Below are 19964 nucleotides of genomic sequence, written 5' to 3'. Positions count from 1 at the left end.
GACTGTAACTACTACAGCCTTCTGCTCATCAGTGGTTTTCAAGACACTGCTAAAATTAAACAATGTCACAAACTTGATTTGGACAGAAAATTTCATGAAGCACTAAGACAAAACCATCAATACACAACTCTCACCAATGTAGCCACTGCTAATTTTTGAAAAGTAAAGGAGTCTAGTGGCACCAGTTTGGACTAGTGGCAAAGCTTCTGCCTGTGGCGACCCCAACCTGCAATTATTTTTTTTACCCTGTCCCTTTCCACTCTCTACAAACTAAGGCTTCAGGTTGACCATGCAGCACTCTGAGCATGTCAACCCAGACACTCCTTTCCCCAGCAACAGCTCCTCCTGGGAGATCCCGAAGCATTCCCAGGCCAGATAGGATATGTAATCCCTCCAACCATCTCTGAGCGTACCCTTAGGCTTCCTCCCAGGTGGACGCACTTGGAACACCTCCAAAGAGAGAGATCAAGAAGGTATCTTTATCAAATGACCAAACCACCTCTGCTGACTCCTTTCAAAGCAATCTAGTTATGCTCTAAATGTACTTTATTCTTTATCTATAAATTGAGCTTCATAATTTCATTATTTTCCACGAATCACATTTTTAAGTTACAGTATGGTCAAAAAACAGACCAAACAAGGTCTTAGTTCCTTCAAATTATGTATTCTGCAGCTATGCTACCTCTTTTTATTGCAGTCTAAGGTATGAGAGGTCTCTCAGACAACACGTATATACTACACTATTAATTTTAATTGCATAGTTTTGGGGTTTTATGAAAAGCCTTTTTATTTGATGACAGTGTTTATTTGTTCATTGGACCGGCAGAGCCGGTCAGTAAACATTTTCATTGATCAAGATTAACTTTAAAGCTGCAGAGACCTCTTCCATAAACTTGTCACAAAAGGCCGAGGAAACCTGGGAGACAGAACATCCTTCTCTGCGCTATCAGTTCAAAGCAGCAGAGACAAAAACAACAAAGGTCAAGGGGAAGCTGGGAAAGGATGCCGGCATGACACTTTTACTGCTGTTTCTACCTCATGTCTGTCTGCAAAGATGACTCATCTGACACTTTGACCACATCAGACAGACTCGGGGAACCAAATAAAAACACTAAAACACAGAGGTTACAATGATAAGAAGAGTCGTGATGTGATTGTGACCTTTATTTTTGTGCCAAACATTTACGGAGGAACAACACGTTTTTCAAAATGAACTTCACACTCGATGGGAAATCAATCTATAGGCCTGATAAACGGTGACAGAACGGATCTCGCTCTTGATGAATTAACTCAACAGAGGGGAATTGGTGATGACTTCTGGAAGCCATTTTTGTAGCCGGCTCTTGTGCACATTGAAACGTAATCACAGCAGTCCCATTAGCTTTGGTGCGAGGCCTGACCTGAGAGTCGAGGTTGTAGGCCCCCTTGCTTTCAATACTTAATGTGCTCCCTAATTAGCTATTACATTTTAGGGAATAGAGTATAAACTGTTGCATGCCAGTAATTGGTCATGTGAAATTTAATCAATGTTTTGCAAATTAAAAGGGACTATTTTCTTATGGGTAATTATAGGATGCGAAATTGTTCTATTATTGCTTACTTGGAAAGCTTTTTGATGAATGTAGAAAAGAAAAAAGAACTAAACGGAAAAAAAAAATTATTCACACACAAAATGACTAAAGGTATAATCACCCTCGTTTCCCAAAAAAAAAAAAAGTTTTTCATTACGCCAGAACATAATGCACTAAAATGTCTTATCTATTCAACAGACAGCAGTGGAGTTTTGATCTACAGAGTTCCCAGTGTCAAAATACAGTACAGCAAGAGGGCGCTACAACAAACCAAATGCAACTTAAACAGTATGCAGAATCCTATGATAACAATACATCTATATAATCACTTTAATATTGAATAGAATTAATATCAACAACATTCAACTCAGCTTTTGGAATACTAAAATATGCATTCAAAGTAAGATGAAGGAAATTTCCAAGTCAGTGACAGTACAGCATGAGGAAAACTTGTGACATCTATCAGTGATGTGCTATTTTCTTTTCAATGTGGAATGTTTTTATTTTTTTTATTTTTATTTTTTTTACACAGCATTTCTTTTTTGAGGGGAGGTAAATTCACTTTGCCAGACAACTCACAGAAGTCCTAATGTGATGGGGTCTGTTGGCACTTGAAGGCCATCACCGTCAGGAAAGTTCTGCAAGCAAATTTTACTTGGATTTAACAGGATGTACATTACAAGGAGTCCAGCCCACAAGGAAAACTTTGCCGAAAAAAAACGGCACCTTTGTATTTTTCTCACTTGAGGACTGCAGGATAAGGTGCTTAGTTGGACGTTTATCCAGTCCAGGATACAAAAAAAGGCTTTAAAATCCTCAGAGACTCTGATTTGCATTGTTGTCGGATAAAAAAAAAAAAGTACTATACAAATTTGGAGATCCATCACAAGGCCATCAAATTGATTAATATTCTTTACATCCTTTTTTTAGACATTTCTGAGCTTGATCACCTGGGACATCACCTCCAGTGACCAATCATAAGAAGTGAAGCAAAGTCAGAAACACCCAACACATATACAGTATATTCATGCATGTACTCATTAATGACTTTTATCTCCTATTTGCCAAAAAAACCCTTAAAAGAAAAAATAACATCAATAATGTACTCCTACTATAAACCTCTGGCATTATTCATTGAACTATTATACAATTTGCATCAACAGTGGAAAGAGGAGAGGTCATACAACACCTTGTCATTCCAAGTTGGATGTCAGCTAGTCATATGCAAAGTGAGAAAACACAATGTGTCAGCACCCTGTAGAAAAAGTTATATTAAAAGGTGCCCTGTAGAAAAAATTATGAACCACTTGGGTCTCTCAATGATTTCTTATCATAGGAAGGTACAAAACATTTCGACTGAAAGTGAAATATCAAGACAAGTAATGACCTAAGTGTCCCATTCATGATTATGCAAGAACATCTTACTGTGAAGCCCAAGATGGGAGGATTTGTCCTAATTTGCCTCTCAGTGCCTTTTCCTGCTTTCAGCTTCAGTGAATCCACAGACACTGAGAGCGAGTTAAAGCATTAAAAAAGCTGCAATAAAAGTCTTCATCTTAGCACGATCATATTTTAACAAATATAGTACGAACTTTGTTTTCAATACAATTTTTATTCTGCACACTTCTGCAGAAATCCTGACATTGGGATAAAATCTGAATCTCAAAACAGATTTCTCAAACTATGTCCATAAAGAATACTTTTTACAAGGTTTTTTTTCATATACAAATCAAAAGAAAAGTCAACAAAATCTAACAACTTCTGACAATCATAACATTATTATCCAATATTATCTATGACGTCTTATTCCTCTACAATTTTGCCATCAAGATTTAATGGAAATAATGCTACATTTGTACTGAAAGAGTGAAAAAAAAAACATTTCAGCAGGCAGACGCTGCACCCATTAAGAGTGAATATGAAGTGAATCAGTCATTTCTCTCTGAAATACAGCAAATATGCTTTCAGAGACTCAGGCAGCGGCAGGGCCATTATTTGGTCTCTCAATATGTTCACTTGCTTGAGGATTTCAATATCGCCAATGTCTCTGTCCTCCTCCTCTTCTACTTCCTTGTGCTCTTCCTCATTGTGCTCCTCCTCCTCGCTCTCCACTGTTTGGGGGATCAGCTGATTACCTACGAAAACGTAGGTGTTGATGCGTCGCCGCCGGCAGCGCCTGCGTTTGCGCTTCTGGGGAACTCGTTGCACCGTCCCCTTCCCCTGACTGTCCTCGTTGGCCAGGCTCCTGAGCGTGCGGCGGATGTAGATGCGAGACAGATCCTGAAGGCTGCGGACAGTCACTGGCGCTGAGGACAAAGAGAGATGACACAGTCCTTCAGGGCGACGCGCTACGAAAGTAAGAGGAAGCCATACAACTACACCGCTCCTACAACTAGGTCAGTAAAAACAAGTGAGGCTGTCCAAGAGGAAACTAGGTCTCAGTTTTTCACAGAAACAAAAGATGTGGCTCAATTAGGAAGCTGCAAGGCAAGCTTCTCGTGTCAGGGTGAATCCAGGGAACATCTCATCAGATCACTTTGAATGTACTGTGTGACTGTTACATACTGCCTGCTCTATACTTGCAGCCCTGTTGACATAATAAACCATAACAAAGCTCTTGTGTGGAGGACGGAGGCTGGGAAACTCACGCAGCTGCACGGTGTCGGGCTTCTCTCCATCAGCTCTGCTCTGCTGGACCAAGGGGGCAAAGGACACCGCCAAGATGTTTTTGCTCTCCCATGTGCACTGGCCAGTCCTGGTTATCTGGGTCAGCTGCATAAAGAGACAAACCTGAACTCAACACCGAGCACTTATAAAAATGAAATACTGTGTAACATAACAAAAGAAGGGTTTAAACAGCAGTTTCTTCAAAACACATGAATATTTCAGCATGTTTTTTGTTCTCTCGGTGAACATAAATCTTAACTGTGTGCTTTTTCACTCCAGTGTTATTGTTTAATTTTTGGGAGTTTGACTCCAGAGCAGAGATGAGTCTCATTGGTATGTATCTCTCTGATTGAATCACCTCAATCTAAGCACCATACGAGTACTTTAACTCCTGTGTAATCACACTCTTGGCTTGTTCATTAAAGACATTAACCGATCACATCGTCTTACTCCATACTGCAGGTGTTCATTGGAGTTGGCAGGTGTACATTCACTGTGTAACCACAGACATATAAATCCCTGGAGAAGAAAGTGCCCCTGCTTTACATTTCCACACGTAGCTATATCAAACAGGCACATAAAATATTAACTTCTTCCCACACTTTCCTTCCTATGTGAATAAATTACTGCCACCCGCCTCGGTGTGTAAAAGGAGCACCTACCTTGGGGTAATAGCACAGCAAATTCTTTATGATGAATGAAACTATTTCAACTAATGAGTGATTCATAATTGATTACCTGACAGCCATTTGTGTCAATTTAAACATACATCTTTGCCAAATATTAAAGTATGCTGTCAGAAGTCTCCTTTTAACAGCCAAAGCTCAAAGTTTTTGCTTCACTATAATTAAGGAAATGGAAAAGCTGTCAGCTGTAACACTAAAGAAGCTGGAGCCATTATGTCCACCCTAAAGCGTGATTTAATTTTCAAAGAACCGGCGATCAATTTTGTCGATTGAGTCATTAATTATTCATCCAATCATCTCAGCTGTGGTATACAGAGCATCTAACACCCCTACCAGACACATCATCTACATATCCGCTGGTGTGGGGAGTCACTTATGTCACTAAATGGCCTTCAGGAAAAGCATGATATCTGTGTGCTCTCTGTGCTGCTCTGGGCAGAGCGAGTAATTATCCATCCACAGTGTGACAGTCATCAAAACACAATTAAACCACACGGGGCTGACAGCTCATCATGCATGTTAATATAGGGAGTATAAATCATGTTGGGGGGAGGGTTAATGGTTCTGGGGTCATTGGAGTGGCACTCAGCAGGTCCATTAATTTGAACACATACTGTGGACAGCTTGGGGCTAGGTATATACGGTACAGGCATTCATATACATCTTCAATACACTTTATTCAAGAGGATAACACTCACTGTCACAGCACAAGGTCTATACCTGAGTGCTCAGCCTCTTTTCACTCGATGCTTACATTCAGTTAGTTCAGTTTGAAATTCTTTTTGCATTCAAGCTGACCAAGATTTACATCAAGTTCTGAACAAATCACTGTGTGTGCTTGCTGTGGTTAACTGCATAAACATTAATACTGAGTATGGACATGAAAACATCAATACGTTGTTATATTATTGAAAGTCAAAAGGAGGCAAAAACAAGGATGAGAGGAAACCGTTAACCACTCTTTTCTGTATCCTCTCTTTACTATTCTCTTATGAAATAGAGTAGAAGTGGGAAGTGATGCATTCAGCTTCAGCATCTTTGTTCGATGTGATCCACTCATTTCTCCCTTTGTGTTCATTTCTTTTTAATATCATGGGCACTGCTACAAAGGTTGGTTGCGTGATGCTGGAGCTAACTGTTGAGCCTTGCTGAGATAGCATAGCTTAAAGAAACGTGCAAGCGCTCACTTGATAACCCTGTTGGAACCCATCTAATTCCATGGTCAAGTGGGAGCTAAAAGGGGCATTATGGTACGCTCCGTCATATCAGCATTCACCTGAAGCCCATATAAAATGATGCTTGGTTTGTTGAAGGTTCCTGTGCTCTTAGGGTTCCAATAGCCACAGCAAGTTTATTCTTTTCATTTGGGCTCTAGTGTCTTGTTTTTATTTCAGATGGAAATAAAAGATTCATAAGGACCAAACAGTTATGAAGAAACACTACTTTAATAAAGCATGCTGTAATTCTTCTATCTAATAAAAGTAACTGAACATGTTAAGTAATTCTAGTGAAGTTAAATACTCTTGTCTGAAATGTAGTGCCAGGAGGACTCAAAGTACCCGGAAATGGAAACACTGTTTAACTTATGTTACACAGTGTAACTAATCATGTAACAAATGTTTAATACTCTAAATGCTCTCTTTTAACCACGGTGACAGAGGACGTTTCTTCATGTTGCATCTTCGCATTTGTGCCAAGCTATGTCTTTGACGACGACCAATTACACAGCGTGTCGGCATCTTCAAAACCCACTCTCCTCTCCTTTCAACATGGTGATGTTTCATGTTCGTCCACTCTGGGGAGAAATTTTTCAAATCCTTTTTTGTTTGTGTTGTTTGGTCGAACACGGGCTGGGCGCTGATAAAAGGCCACAACAAAGAGAAAAAACGATGTGGGTTTGGAAACTCTTTGCATTAGTGTTTACATGGATGAGTGAATATGGGCTGGAGAGCTTTTATGTTTTTAGATGCAAGGGAGATTATGTGATGAAACTATGTTAAATTAATTTTTGTGATCATGAGTTATGAGTCAACAAACTGTGTTTGTTCTTACTAATGACTTCCACTGTCTTTTAAAAGCACAGCAGCTTTTTTATAATTTATTTCATCAAATATCATTTTAGTTTCCCAGATTTATACCTGCAGGTAGCTCCACTTTAAAGCATGTACTATGAAAAAAAAACAAGTTTATAGTCCGTTAAAGACTCATAGTGGAGTATTTTGGTGGAATAACTGTCAATGCTGGTAACGGTTTTTGCTGACAATTTGTACCACCAGCTTCCCAGAATAATTTAAATGCCCTCTTACGTCCCCAGCAGCAAGTCCACACTCACAAATCCACCATTTTAAATAAAACATTTATTTCTACAGCCCAGTGTGTGCTCCTTACACGGCTGCTCAAATCCAGGGCCAGTGGTGGCTCAATAATGCATGTGAAAGTTGCATAACCAAACTTGTAGGTCAAAGCTATTCCATCCTGTTTTCCCTCATGTGTTAGCATTTTGAATAGCAATCAAGATGTGTTTGTTTTGTATCTCTCCGGCAGCTTGGAGCACTTACCTGATCCTCTATGGGCATCACCAGAATGCCTCCAATTTTGAGCAGCACTTTCATGTAATTTTCGTGGTCTTTCTGCACTCCTGCGCCGCAATAAATGCGATCGTATTGGTGACTGTCTGTTGAGATTTCAAGGCAATTCCCCACCACAAAGACTGGTTCACAGAACTCAAACCTGTGAAAACATAATGAATAGGTTTGTTGGTAGAGTACGTACAGAAAGATGTTTGTGCCAATGTTGTTATGATACATTCAGATTTGTTAAAGGAGTATTTTGTCATTTTGGAAGGTAAGTTTTCTTTTCTTGTCAAGATGGAGAATTTGTAAGCTGAGAAGACAGGTATCACTTTGAGAAAATAAGTTTAGCTTTTTGGAAAGAGAACCAAAAAATATGATTACATTAACAAAAATATAGCAGTTAACAGTTGTATGAGTGCAGATAATGATACCCTTGCACCAATCCAGGTTAGCTGTAGCTTTATATACAACACAGGTCTATCTTTGTATCCAACTCTAGGGTAAAACATCACTTTAAAGCATGTACGTACTTATCAAAGCTTTCACTATTCTTTATGAAATCATCCAGCTTCTCTCTGGCGTATTCAACGACATCTTTATGGAGCTCAACTCCATGGTTCACACCAAAAGGTCCTTGTGGAAAAAAACAACCAAAACAATATTATCATATTACCACCCATGACTTACTGTAAAACATGGAGCTGGAAACACATTTTTTTACAATTAGAGACAAAATGATTATCATAAAATAAGGTAGAGCAGGAAAATTCTCAGCATGAGTCAGACAAAAATAAATCTTGTAGTGCCTTTTCTGAAAACAAACAGTATGCTTACCTATGATAAGTCCAACCATTGTGCTCAGGTAGCCAGTTCCACTGCCCAGATTCAGGAAAGACAGTCCTGGCTGCAGTTTGAGGGCCTCCATCACCTCTGAGTATATGCACGGAGCAGACAGGTGTATGTTTCCATGCTTCCATGCCAAGTCTTTGTAGGCACTGTCCCGATAGCCGTCCAGGTAGTAGTCACCGCGGTCTATGGCCCGAAAAGCCTGTTCGACTTTCTCTGTGCGGATGTACTGGGCCTCTTTCAGGTTATCAATGAGGTCATCGTTGTCCTCCCCAGCGCTCACGGCTCCCCCCATGGCGAAAAGAGAAGACGAACACACGGGCAGAACTCTTACTAAGAGTGATTCCTCTTCCTCCTCAGAGTGGCATGGAGATCAACGGGTGGCTGAAGGGTGCTGTAGCTCCTCGAGTGTCGACTCAGACAACGGTCATGTCCAGGCGGGGAGAAACCTGAGGAAAAAGAAGGAAACACATTATGGTGACATGTCTGCAAGGGACACAGTGCAGGTTGGTGTGCTGATAAAAGTGAAGAAGTCTGAGAGAAAATCAGTTACAAATTAAAGTATTATGGCATGTAGGAAATTTACACATTAATCCCTCCTGGATTTAAATTTTGTTTTGCTACACCTCCTCTAAGAAGAACTCGGTGCGATACTTCTGCAGGATGCATTCATAAAAAATGTCTTTGTAATTTGATAATTTAATTTATAGTCTCATTAAGGCAAACTATAAATAACCATTTTGTGTGAACACAGATTAACCCCCTGCACACTTCCTTTGTATTTTTTGTGTTTTTTAATGTATACAGATATTTTTCAAACTTGATATTTTGAAGCAGGAAGAGCGTGGTTGTAATTAATAACCCTAATGATAGGGACATTCATTTTATGTGCAAAGGCCTTAATATAACACATGCAGGCTCAGAAGCTTAATGGATCAGAGCCACAGCTGCAGTCATTTGTTACACCTGTGATTTCACTGCAAACACACAACAAACTGTCTGTTCTGAGGAAGCTCTCTATTCTTCATGTTTAAGAGGTTATGCACAATAAAGTATGACGGGTGCATCACAATATAAGCAACACTGATGAATATCTTGAATGTAAAGTGTCTTATGCAGGATATTTAATGTGTTAGAGCTGAATGGATCTGTTGTCGAAGAAGTTAATGGAGGGGAATTAATCCACATCTAACAGAAAAATGAGTGTTAATGTTTGCAGTTTTAAGGCGTCTAATATGGTGAACCATTGCTCTTTATCTTTAGGTTTATTGGCTGTTGGAGAGACAAACTGAGCCATTCAAAAATGTCATCCAAGGCCTTGGGAAATTCTCAAACTACTATGAAAACAAGTTTCTTTATTTTACACTCACTCATAATGTCACAACCCCAACAAGGAGGAAGGCATAAAAGCTGATACTGCGTGTCACAGTGTGTAGGTTTGTAGAGTCGGCTCTGTCCAGAGGAAAGGTTTATGCTCATGTAATAAATAGCTGACATTAAAAATCATGGCAAATTTAATTTTAGAGTACGATGTGTTTATTTATCCTCCTGTGATCAAGTGTTTGGAAAAACTAGAATGACACTGCAGGCTGGTTAATGAATAAGTATTGACTCCAAAAACCATTAATTTCCAATACAAACATTAGTGTTGTTCATAATTATAGGATTTTTTTCATTGGGCAACACAAACACACAGTTTACAACATACTAAGGTGTCCTGAAAAAAATCTGAGAATCATCTGGAAAAATGTATTTCTGGTAAATATAATTGTTTTGTGCTTCCCTGATTTTGATCCACGATATATATTTTTTTCTTGTCTCCTTACACAGGGGCCTGCCACCTTTACTATCGTCTGAGCCATTTTGCTTCATCTCTAGGGATGGGTACCTTTCACATTTGAAATGATACGGTACCGATGCCCGGTACCTGGCTATCGGTACTGGTAGTAAACGGTACCAATTTTCGGAGCTTTTTGTGTTTATGTGCTAAAAAATATCAATTTGTTTAATAGTAAAGTATAAACTTTTTCAATTTAACATATTTATTCCTCAGTTTTTAACCTTGCAATGCTGTGTTCATGTCCAGCATGGAAAATTACCTACTCTTCCACTCTCTCACAGTCACAAGCATGCGTGTAGGTACCTAAACATGGTACCTTTTGGTTCTACATAAATCGGTACTCGGTACTTTTTACAGAATTTGATCAGTACTTGTAAAAGTACCTAATTCGGTACCCTTCCCTATTCATCTCACTTGGATTAATGCCATTCCAGAGCCACAAAATCAACCTTACCTTCCCAAAAAGCTATAGGTGTATAAAATTTTAAATCTAGTTAAAATCTATTGAATAATAAACAAGAAGTTTTTTTAATTTATGAAATAAATATTTTATTTATGAAATTGCAGAACTACAAAAAGAAGACTTGAATTTGATAACATATATTGTAATGTCACTCTACATATAAATTTTTGTTATCTGCTAATTTCTTGCAATCAAGCCTATACATTTACCAGAATGTTGTCAGTCAAATGAATATATCCGCACAGAATTAAAATCTCTGTTTTCTTCCAGATTTGTCTTTTTGTTGATTTAATTATCTTACCAGGGGCGTAAAACTTGAGGTTAGCCACAGGTGCAAGAAAAGTTGGTGGGCTGTTGATGCTGTAGGAGGTGAAGTTGAGGGGTGGCAGGCTTTATTGCAAGATGTGATGTATGTTTAATTAAACAAAATGTCAAATTGTGATTTTTATTTAGCGTCAATGTCATCATGAGAATTTTTTTAAGTATTATTTTTTAAAGCCACTGGGAGCCACTGCAAAGGAGTCAAAGAGCCGCAAGTTGTAGACCCCTGCCTTAGCTCACCCCTCAAAGTGCCCTTAGTGGAGCTGCAACTATTTCTTGATGTCATTGTTTATAATGCAAAGACCAAAACTGTAGGTGCTGGTGCCCCTGATCATATTTTGTCTAACAAACAGTCAGAATCCCAAAACACACAATCAACAAGCAGCAAATTCACACATTACTGCTTCATTTAGCAGAAGCTTTTGTCCAAAGCCATAGAACCTTGGGGTTTTAAATACTCTGTATCGTTTTGGACTGATTCTCAAACTGTTTGCAGGTTTGTTTTCTTTCAGCTGACTTTACTGTTATTTAACTCATTTCTCCAAAATGGAACAGTCCCAGAGGCCACAGTTATGATTCATTTCTTGTTAACCTCTACACACCTTTGTTCCACACAAAGGCTTTAAGGTGTTATTTGGGGTCACAAGCTGCTACCCCCATCAGCTTAAGGCCACAAAAGCCCAAGAGGTTGAAACCACAGCCGGGCAGGGTTAATGGAAGAGGTCAATGAAAACATGCACTGACCTCTGCTGCTTTGAACCTCTCTTTCTCTCTAAATACTGAGCTTTACTATGCAGTACTCTGCTTTGAAGAAACCACAGTGAGGCGATAAAGAGGAACTTCCTGACACATGCTGGTCTTCAAACATTTTGCAGATGCTTTGATAACTGAAATACCCCACATTGGCACTGAGTGAATGGGTATCACTGGAGAGGCAGCTGAGGGAGTCAAGTCTTGAATTCCCTCTGTGCCTTTTCAGCATCTCCACATCTGACTCAGCTAATAAAGATTACATTCAGGGGTGACTTTGTAGTAGGAGGCCCAAAAAGGTAATTTTCCATCAGCTTTTTTCCTCACATGCATAAAAAGAATCACTGATTCGCTCTCTTTCCCTGATTGTACAGCAGTGTAATTCTTATCCTATTTTCCCCTTCTATCCTCTATGTAACTCCCAGTCCTTTGAGTTGAATGCAGTTGAAATAAAAATGTAGGAAAATGGGTCAGGAGAGGTATTCAGAAGCTTTTGCTTTTGGGCGCTGCTGTAGCAACAATAGGGCGTCAAACAGTGGGCATTATTCACTTGCACACAGACAATATTTCTATCTTTCTATTCTTGTTGATTTGATTCTATAATATTTTTTTTTTAGATTTGATGCACCACTCCTTGATCTTAATCCTTTGGTAAATATTTATTTATAGCTATAGACACAAACATAGTTTAAGGTAAATGATACCCTGTTGAGCTTGTTATCCTTTTCAGTCTGCACAAATGTTATCCCTGTAAACATAGACCGACAGGAAAGTGAAATCTGAGTCAAACAGCTTATGGATGCTAAATAGCTAGCCACTGAAGCTAATTCTGGTTCTAATATGTCATTACAGACTTCAACAGGCTTATGTCGTGGCCACTGTTACTAAAACAATGCAAACATTATACAAGCCAAGTTTTCCTTACACAGCTGTTTAATTCAGTTTTATCTAAAGGAGTATTGTGCTGTGCAGGGTAAAAAAAAAAAGGACAAATATACTTTTTTAAGTTTCAACTGAAACATGTTTCTAGTCTTTGCTTTCAAAACTTCTGCTATAAGAAAATGAATAATAAATGAAAAGAAAAACATGTTATTCCAAAATGAAACCAGCCTGCAAACTGCATACAGTGCAAATTTGGGCTTTTGGGTATAAAACATGCAGGTTGTGTCCTTGCAAAAATCAAACTCTGCCCATTTGACTTCTCCAGTCTGCTTTGCGTGTTTTGAAATGATCCTGACACAAACTTTTCCCCTTCAGCCAAATAAAGCAGTTAAATTTGAATAAATCAACCAAGAATAAAAAAAACAGACTCCTGAACGAGCTCATACTAGACTAGACCTAAAGAATAACCCGTCAAAAGCACACAGCACGGCCTCGGTTGATCCCCGTGTGTATAAAAAGAGCAGGTCATGCCAGGCTGCCATGACCCGGTTAGGGCCATTGCCGCCTGGTATGACAGCTCTCTGAACCATTCCCAGATGACGAAACGTGTAACACAAGATCAAGTCCAATGCTGTAACTCCATACCAGAGGCCCTATCTGCCTCCACACAGATGTACACACACTGCACATCAACACACTGTGACGCAAGCTGATAACCACCATAGTTATCAGCATTCACAGTGTGATTCAGGACAAGGTATCAGCTGATTTATAGCTGTGTCAGCAAAGAAAATCATATCCACACCTGTTTGGCTAAGAAAAAAAAAACACAAAAACAGAATTGCACCGGTAGACAATAACAAAAAAAAAAAAAAAAAAACATCTCAGTATAAATCTTTGATGACACAAGTTTCACATTTAACTATGGGGAAAAAACAGAATTAATATGTGATAATGTTTTGACAGATGACAGCTTTTTTAATTTGTAATGGCTTCAGCCTCCAGCGACAATGGCCATGAAAAATGCATTTCTGATGAACAATTTCCATATTTTTCCATTACCACTCCTGAATATACAAATCCTGCCAGTGAATGTACATTACTTGAGGCCGACATGTGACTATTTTGTCCCAGATTCACTGCAGCAGAAATGTGAGCATGTTCACATCGAGGGATAAGATGGAAGATTAAAGGCTTGTGAAGGTGTAATTAATGAGATCTGCCTTTGTGGGGAATAAATTGTCTCTGTGACGTCGGAGGCGGAACAAAACGTATAGTATGCTCTAGATTTATTGTTTGTGTGTTTTCTGTGGAGGAACCTAAATGAAGGAATAAGTGAACAGATGTCAGGTAGATGATGTTGCTGGAAGATACACGGCTTATCACAGATTTACCTGGTTGCCCTCTGGATTCTTATTGCAACCTGGATAGGTCAAATCTGTTTACTGCATATACTATACTAAAAAGCAACTTCACTCGCAATATTTTCGACAAAATCAGTCATTTCTTTATTGTATCCTTATATTTCTCTCTAAAGCGAGTGAGATGAAACACTCTTAAAGAAAAAAACTTGTATACATATTCAGATTGAAATGAAGCCTTGCTAATGGCTGTGCTCTGGGGATGTCAGCTGGCTGGCTGGTTGGACAGTCTGTTGGTCCTCATGAATTTGATAAGTGTCTGCTTCCTAATGTAGTGCCACCAGAAGGTCGACTTGTTCAACACTTTATTTCACGGTGAGATACCTCAAACACTAATGACCCACTTCTGTTAAATCTGCCGTGTTCATCCATGCCACGCAGAAGATAAATCATGATGATTTCGCCACCATATGACCCCCTTTTGGCACTACTTGTTAATCTGAATAGACTGATGTTGTATAAGATACCTTGAGATCTGAAAGTGGAAAATAAAAAGTGTTTGGATCATGAAAGATACACCTTTTGAACTGAGATATGCTGAACCCTCTTCTTCCTGATGCAGACTTAACATGCAATCTCTCAATATATGCTCCAAGATGGCAGGTCACTGGAGCAAGTTAGTGCTCCCAGTGGGAGATGAGTTCCTTTTCTATCATGATCCCAGGCTTTAAACTCACTTATATCAAAAGTAAATTCAGTTTACAGAAGCAAAACATCTGAGTCATGGCAGAATAAAACATAACAAAATTATTACTCTCTACTTTATTCTAGGATAAGGTCATTACTTTTAGTATTACTACTTTTTTTCTATTTGATGCAGACAGTTTGTTGTTGTGTATTAAAAATATCAAGTCCAGTTTTATCATATAGTCTAATGGTAAAGGGTTTTTTGTCTAAAACACTGCATAAACTCAGTTTTTATTTAAAGATCCTCTAAATAACTTTTGGTTTGTGTTGATGTTTTACTGCTTTCTTTTAATCAGTCCTGTATTTAGATTCATTACTGTAGAAATTGTAAAAAAAAAAAATGTTTTGCCAATTGTATCATCTAACACCTTCCTGCAGTTTTCTTTCTTGTTGAAAATCTTTTTTTTTTTTTTGATATCTCGTAATGAGACAAAAATGAATAAATAAAAATTCGATCCTTTTCATAACTCATAAATAAACCCTCACAGGAGCTTTAAAACTGTTTTCTCATAACAGTGTTTACCTGTTTTGGATTGTTTAAGTTGGAACAAAAGTTATTAAATAATTCAAGTGTCAAATGACTTTTCTACCACCTACAGACCTAAAAAGTAGACCGCCCCAATTCAAACCTCTGAGCTTGCTCATTAGTAAGTTAAATTAACCCAAAACAATACCACCTCCCCTCTGATTTTATCCCCAGGCTGCTCTAAAAGATCATCTGACTGTCGATGGAGAGTGTATTTGTCTCTCTCTGTATTCATGCAAGTTTGACTGGACTCTGCGTTAATTAGCAAAAAAACAGCCAAGGGATGTGACTGTGGAGGCGAACAGCAAGAACTGACTCAATGTGAGTGCTTTTCTGTGGAAATAAAATTAAATGAATCAGAACTTTTTATTTTTCTCTTCTGCTTATCTCCTGTTGTTCTGCATAATAGAAAAAGAGGTCATACAGTGTTGTTATTAGCATGACTGTTTGTCTCAAAATAGTTGCTCCTGACTCAGTTTGTGGCACCAAGATGAACCAGCAACTGTAACATCCACTTTGTTTTTCCGATGGGTAATAAGTAGGAAAATATGAGAGGTTCCCAGCAGTGTAGCAGACTTCAAATGCTGTTAATTGTTGGCTCTACTTTATTAGGAAAGTGTGCATTCAGCTACAGATGCAGCCAAGGCTTAAGATTTTGTAACTTTTAATTTGAAATGGATCAAAAATAATTACAGTTGAAAGGGGATTTTCTGAAATTGTTGGTTTCAGTGCATTTTAGATTCTCTGCCACACAGACTACTGAGAAATAGTGGTTTGACCTCTGTAGGATGTGCTTCTTTTTGTTAGCTTGAAAGGTAACAACAAATAATGTAAAAAGTTATGGTCTAAAGGTAATTATTAGAAATATTTTTTTTTAGCAGCAATTAGCAGAATAGACTTTGGTAGAAAATGGAATTTTAGTTTCATAGGTGGGTTTAAAGTAGTGTGAAACCTGAATTTTAAAAGCTGTTTTGCCTTTGTTAACTTAAAATGAGTTTTCTAAAATGGCATAGGAGAAGATCCCCCTCCGTGAAGGCTACATCTTGCACTATGTGTAGCAGAGAGCACAGAAACTAGTAACATAAATGTTTTGGATTTATGTTTATTGATTAATGCAAATGCACTAATTGGAACTTGTACTGACTTTAACACTAGAATATGGCAACTATTCATAACTTAATAGTCCACCGTCTTCACTTTTGATATTAAAATGTGGTTTAGAGACCAAGCAAGGACAAAGGGGAAAACTTAGTAAAGTAGTCAGTACAATACATAGGTTAGGTGTTTAATCAGTTACTGAATTGAAAGCAGATTATCTAAGAATCACTTCACTTTAAATCAAATGTTTTGCTATTTATTTTCCTACACCTGTCCCTCATTTGTCTCTTTATACCAGACGATACACTGCAGTTTTTTTTTTGCACTGATATGTGTTGCATAAACATCAGCAAACTCTGCCTCTTCTTGAGGAAATTGTTCTCCATTAGGAGGCGCTGTGGCAAAAATGTGAAGATTTCCTTAATAGCAGGAGCTAGACTTCATCATGATAATATTTCACAATGTTTTTGAGACTACTTTGAACTACAAAAGACATTTACAGCCCAAAATATTTCTTATCCTACATTCTGAACAAACATAACTTCAATCTAGTCTTATGTTCTCCACTGTGTTTTCTTTTTAAACTCTGGATGCTCATATATAAACAATCAATAATATAATGTTATTGATACATTGATTGATTATATATTATTATCTTTAACAATATGGCACTTGAGGACTAGGTCTTTAGGATTTGAGAAATAGGATCAGTTTTATGGCTACAAAAACTTAACATTTAATAAAATGAAATCAAAACGGATTAATTCGCTTTAAGTTAAATAATAACATATTTGAGTCATGTTTACGGACTAAATTCGGGATCAGTTGGTATGTTATTTTTAGTAGTGTTTCTAATGATGCAAAAGCTTTCTCTAGATGGTGAATTACCAAAAACACGTTTAAATCGAGTCTTTCGAAGCAGCGATTGTCAGCTATACAGACTGTGATATGTCAGATAAAGTTTATGATTTATTCCTTAATAGCAAGTATCTCTGTTCTTGCAGAGATGTTCACAGATGTTCCCATATTCCCCAAACTGACACCTGATGAAGCCAATCGCCTCTCTTCCTGGTCACGTGCTGCAGTTGCCACACAGACGGCAGCCTGTCAGCCAATCAGCAGCCTGGAACACTTTCTTCGCACTGCGTGTGACGATGGAGCAAAACAACAACAGCGTTTTCATGAAATGTTGTAAAGCAATATAAAATCACGGCGGTTTTCCAATCCTACCCGTGCACTTCTCTGACACTCGACATGGTGGTTCAAATGTGCATTCACACACCAGCTGACAAAAACTAAAAGGGGCCCTTTCTGATTGTTTTCGAGGAGTCATCATTCAGCTTTTGTTCCCACTTGTCGAGTAAAACGCAGTTGCTGGCCAGCTCTCTGCAGTGCGATTAACCTCAATCTTTAGCAGCGACTGGATAAACCAGTTTTGTATTAAAGGGCTGAAATATCCCTGCGGGGTTTAAGAAAAGGCTGCGGAAGACATTACAAAAACAACAACTGTAATGTTGATTTTTCGGCTACAGAGACCGATAAATGAGTTTCCTGTGATGCTCTGTAACGTTACACCGAAGAAGACGGTAGACAACGTGCACATTGTACAAACGTTAGTCTCACCAACTGAGAAATTAATATTTAGTCAAAGTATTTCAGTTAGTATCTGCCCTCGGACATCACCATCTACAAATTAACCAAGCTAACGTTAGCTCTGTGGGCCTGAGTGCGCCATCATCTGAACAGAGACAAAGCAGGAGGTTAGGTAAGCTCGCCTGTTTGTGCTCAGATAGCAAACAAACAGCACAGCGGGTTAGCCTTGTGTGTCATGCCTACAAACGCTAACATTTCGGCAGTCTGCTAACATAACTAACGGCCCGACTAAAGGTAAACGGTTGTTGACTTAAGTACATTTAAAAATACTCACAATGCCGTGTCGCATTTACTCACTCCTTGTACGTGGATGTGCACTGCGTCGGTCAGTCAGTGTCAGTCACTTCAAGACGTTAACAGCCGTCTTCTGATGCTAACCACTACTAAACTGTGCAGACTAGTTAGTTGTGTGGAAAGGTAAAGTAGTGACTGAGTGCGAGCCGCTGGGTGCAAGTGGAAGAAGAAAGAAACAGCTGAGGAGGATGTAAACACAGGTCACGTGACGAAAAATGATGACGATAGAGGGAAGCACTGTTGCTCATATCTATCTATCTATCTATCTATCTATCTATCTATCTATCTATCTATCTATCTATCTATCTATCTATCTATCTATCTATCTATCTATCTATCTATCTATCTATGGAAATTTAAAGTGATATATAAATTATTCCATCTCAATTTATGCTCCTATCACAAAGTGCACAGTGTTTTAATATGAGCTGTTCAGAATAGATAAAATGCTACAAGCACCTGTATACAGTGGTGGCCAAAATCATTGTAACACCTGACAAATCTGAAAACACTGACCCTTTTACCTCTAAGTAAGATCATACAGCAGGCAGATGGTTGATCTGAGCACAACAAATATATCAGATGAATTTAGCCTGCTGTGTATTTAGTATGTCCACATATGCAGCAGTTGCAGCAGCACATGACTCAGGCATAGAGCCAGTATATTTCCTGAGAACGTACAGACCACTTGTATCCTATGATCTCTGCAACTCAAGCCAAATGATTTATTTGAATGTACAATGAATCTGTTCAGTTTGTGTTCCAGCCTGCCCAGATAGATAATCTATCCTTTAATGAATTCATTTGCTGGGGTTGAGGTCCTGACCTGAGATTACCAATCCGACAAGTTTAATCTTCCTTTTTTTATTAGGAAAATGACCTAAACTTCCTTATAATGGCTCTATTCTATGGAGCATGATGATATCTTGTAATATTTGTAGACAGATTTTCATTAATTTTGTGAGTATTTTATTGGCCAGTTTAAAAAAAAAAAAACTACTGAAACCTCTTAAAAATGCCAAGTGTTCTAATAATTTTGGCCACCACTGTTTCTGCACTTAATTTCTTTTATTTTCACCAACAAATGGAAAAAAAGACATGCAGCTTTTGAAAAGACACTATTTTTCTAATATTGCTTTGCCTTTAAAGGTGTTTTTATTTTAGAATCACTCTACCAATAGTGCAGTGTCAGTGGCTTCAGCAATATACTGTGATCATGCTGTTTTAGAGTCAGGTGTAATCAAATATGCTTACAATGAGCAAATGCACTGCACTTACCTATCTTTTGTTCGGTTAATTTAGATTTTTTTTTTCATGTATAACTGTACTTCCACATTTCTCATTGAAGTTAAGAGACCATACCCACATATGGGGTTAGAAAAAGTTCAGGAGCAGTATGACCGGCCCGCAGCGGACAGCCAGTCCATAATGATTTCTTTTAATAAAAAGAGAGAGTGTAAATTTGGAAAGATCGTGGAAAGCGTCACCCACCTTGTAACCTCACACAGTTCCCTGAAGGAAAGAACTAAATTTAGCCTGCAGCTGGTTTCTGGCCTCTTCTGGAAGTGTGGGAAAGGATGATCACCAGGTTTAATAAGGACACAGACACAGTCAGCAGTCGCTCTCAGGTCTGGGCCTGTCAGCTTTCACTAAGAAGAGTTTTCTTGTACAGTGGTTTCTTCTGAA

General features: G+C 38.4%; 1 protein-coding gene across 1 annotated transcript; it reads right to left on the bottom strand.

The window, feature by feature from the left end:
- Window positions 1-1125: 1125 nt before the first annotated feature.
- On the bottom strand, window positions 1126-18480 carry pcmtd1 (protein-L-isoaspartate (D-aspartate) O-methyltransferase domain containing 1). Its single transcript, XM_074689076.1, has 6 exons — window positions 18259-18480; window positions 8332-8792; window positions 8028-8130; window positions 7483-7654; window positions 4220-4343; window positions 1126-3877 (listed from the first exon to the last, which is right to left on the bottom strand). The coding sequence occupies exons 2-6, from the start codon at window positions 8636-8638 to the stop codon at window positions 3504-3506; spliced, it is 1080 nt and encodes a 359-aa protein (XP_074545177.1). The 5' UTR covers window positions 8639-8792; window positions 18259-18480; the 3' UTR covers window positions 1126-3503.
- Window positions 18481-19964: the final 1484 nt, after the last annotated feature.

This window comes from Halichoeres trimaculatus, unplaced genomic scaffold (genome assembly GCF_033239565.1).
Source record: "Halichoeres trimaculatus isolate MK-OKI-2021-1 unplaced genomic scaffold, fHalTri1.1 fHalTri1_scaffold_15, whole genome shotgun sequence".
Taxonomy (NCBI): Eukaryota; Metazoa; Chordata; class Actinopteri; order Labriformes; family Labridae; genus Halichoeres; species Halichoeres trimaculatus.
The sequence above is the reverse complement of the archived record's forward strand: the minus strand, read 5'-3'. Positions and strand labels throughout refer to the sequence as shown.

What these genes read in the sequence shown, in the direction of transcription:
- pcmtd1 (XM_074689076.1), bottom strand. Translation starts at nt 8,638, where the DNA reads ATGGGGGGAGCCGTGAGCGCTGGGGAGGACAACGATGACCTCATTGAT. An exon ending in AATGGTTGGACTTATCATAG is followed by an intron (nt 8,131 to 8,331) that starts GTAAGCATACTG and finishes TTTTTCCACAAG; the next exon opens with GACCTTTTGGTGTGAACCAT. An exon ending in GCCCGACACCGTGCAGCTGC is followed by an intron (nt 3,878 to 4,219) that starts GTGAGTTTCCCA and finishes CTTTGTCCTCAG; the next exon opens with CGCCAGTGACTGTCCGCAGC.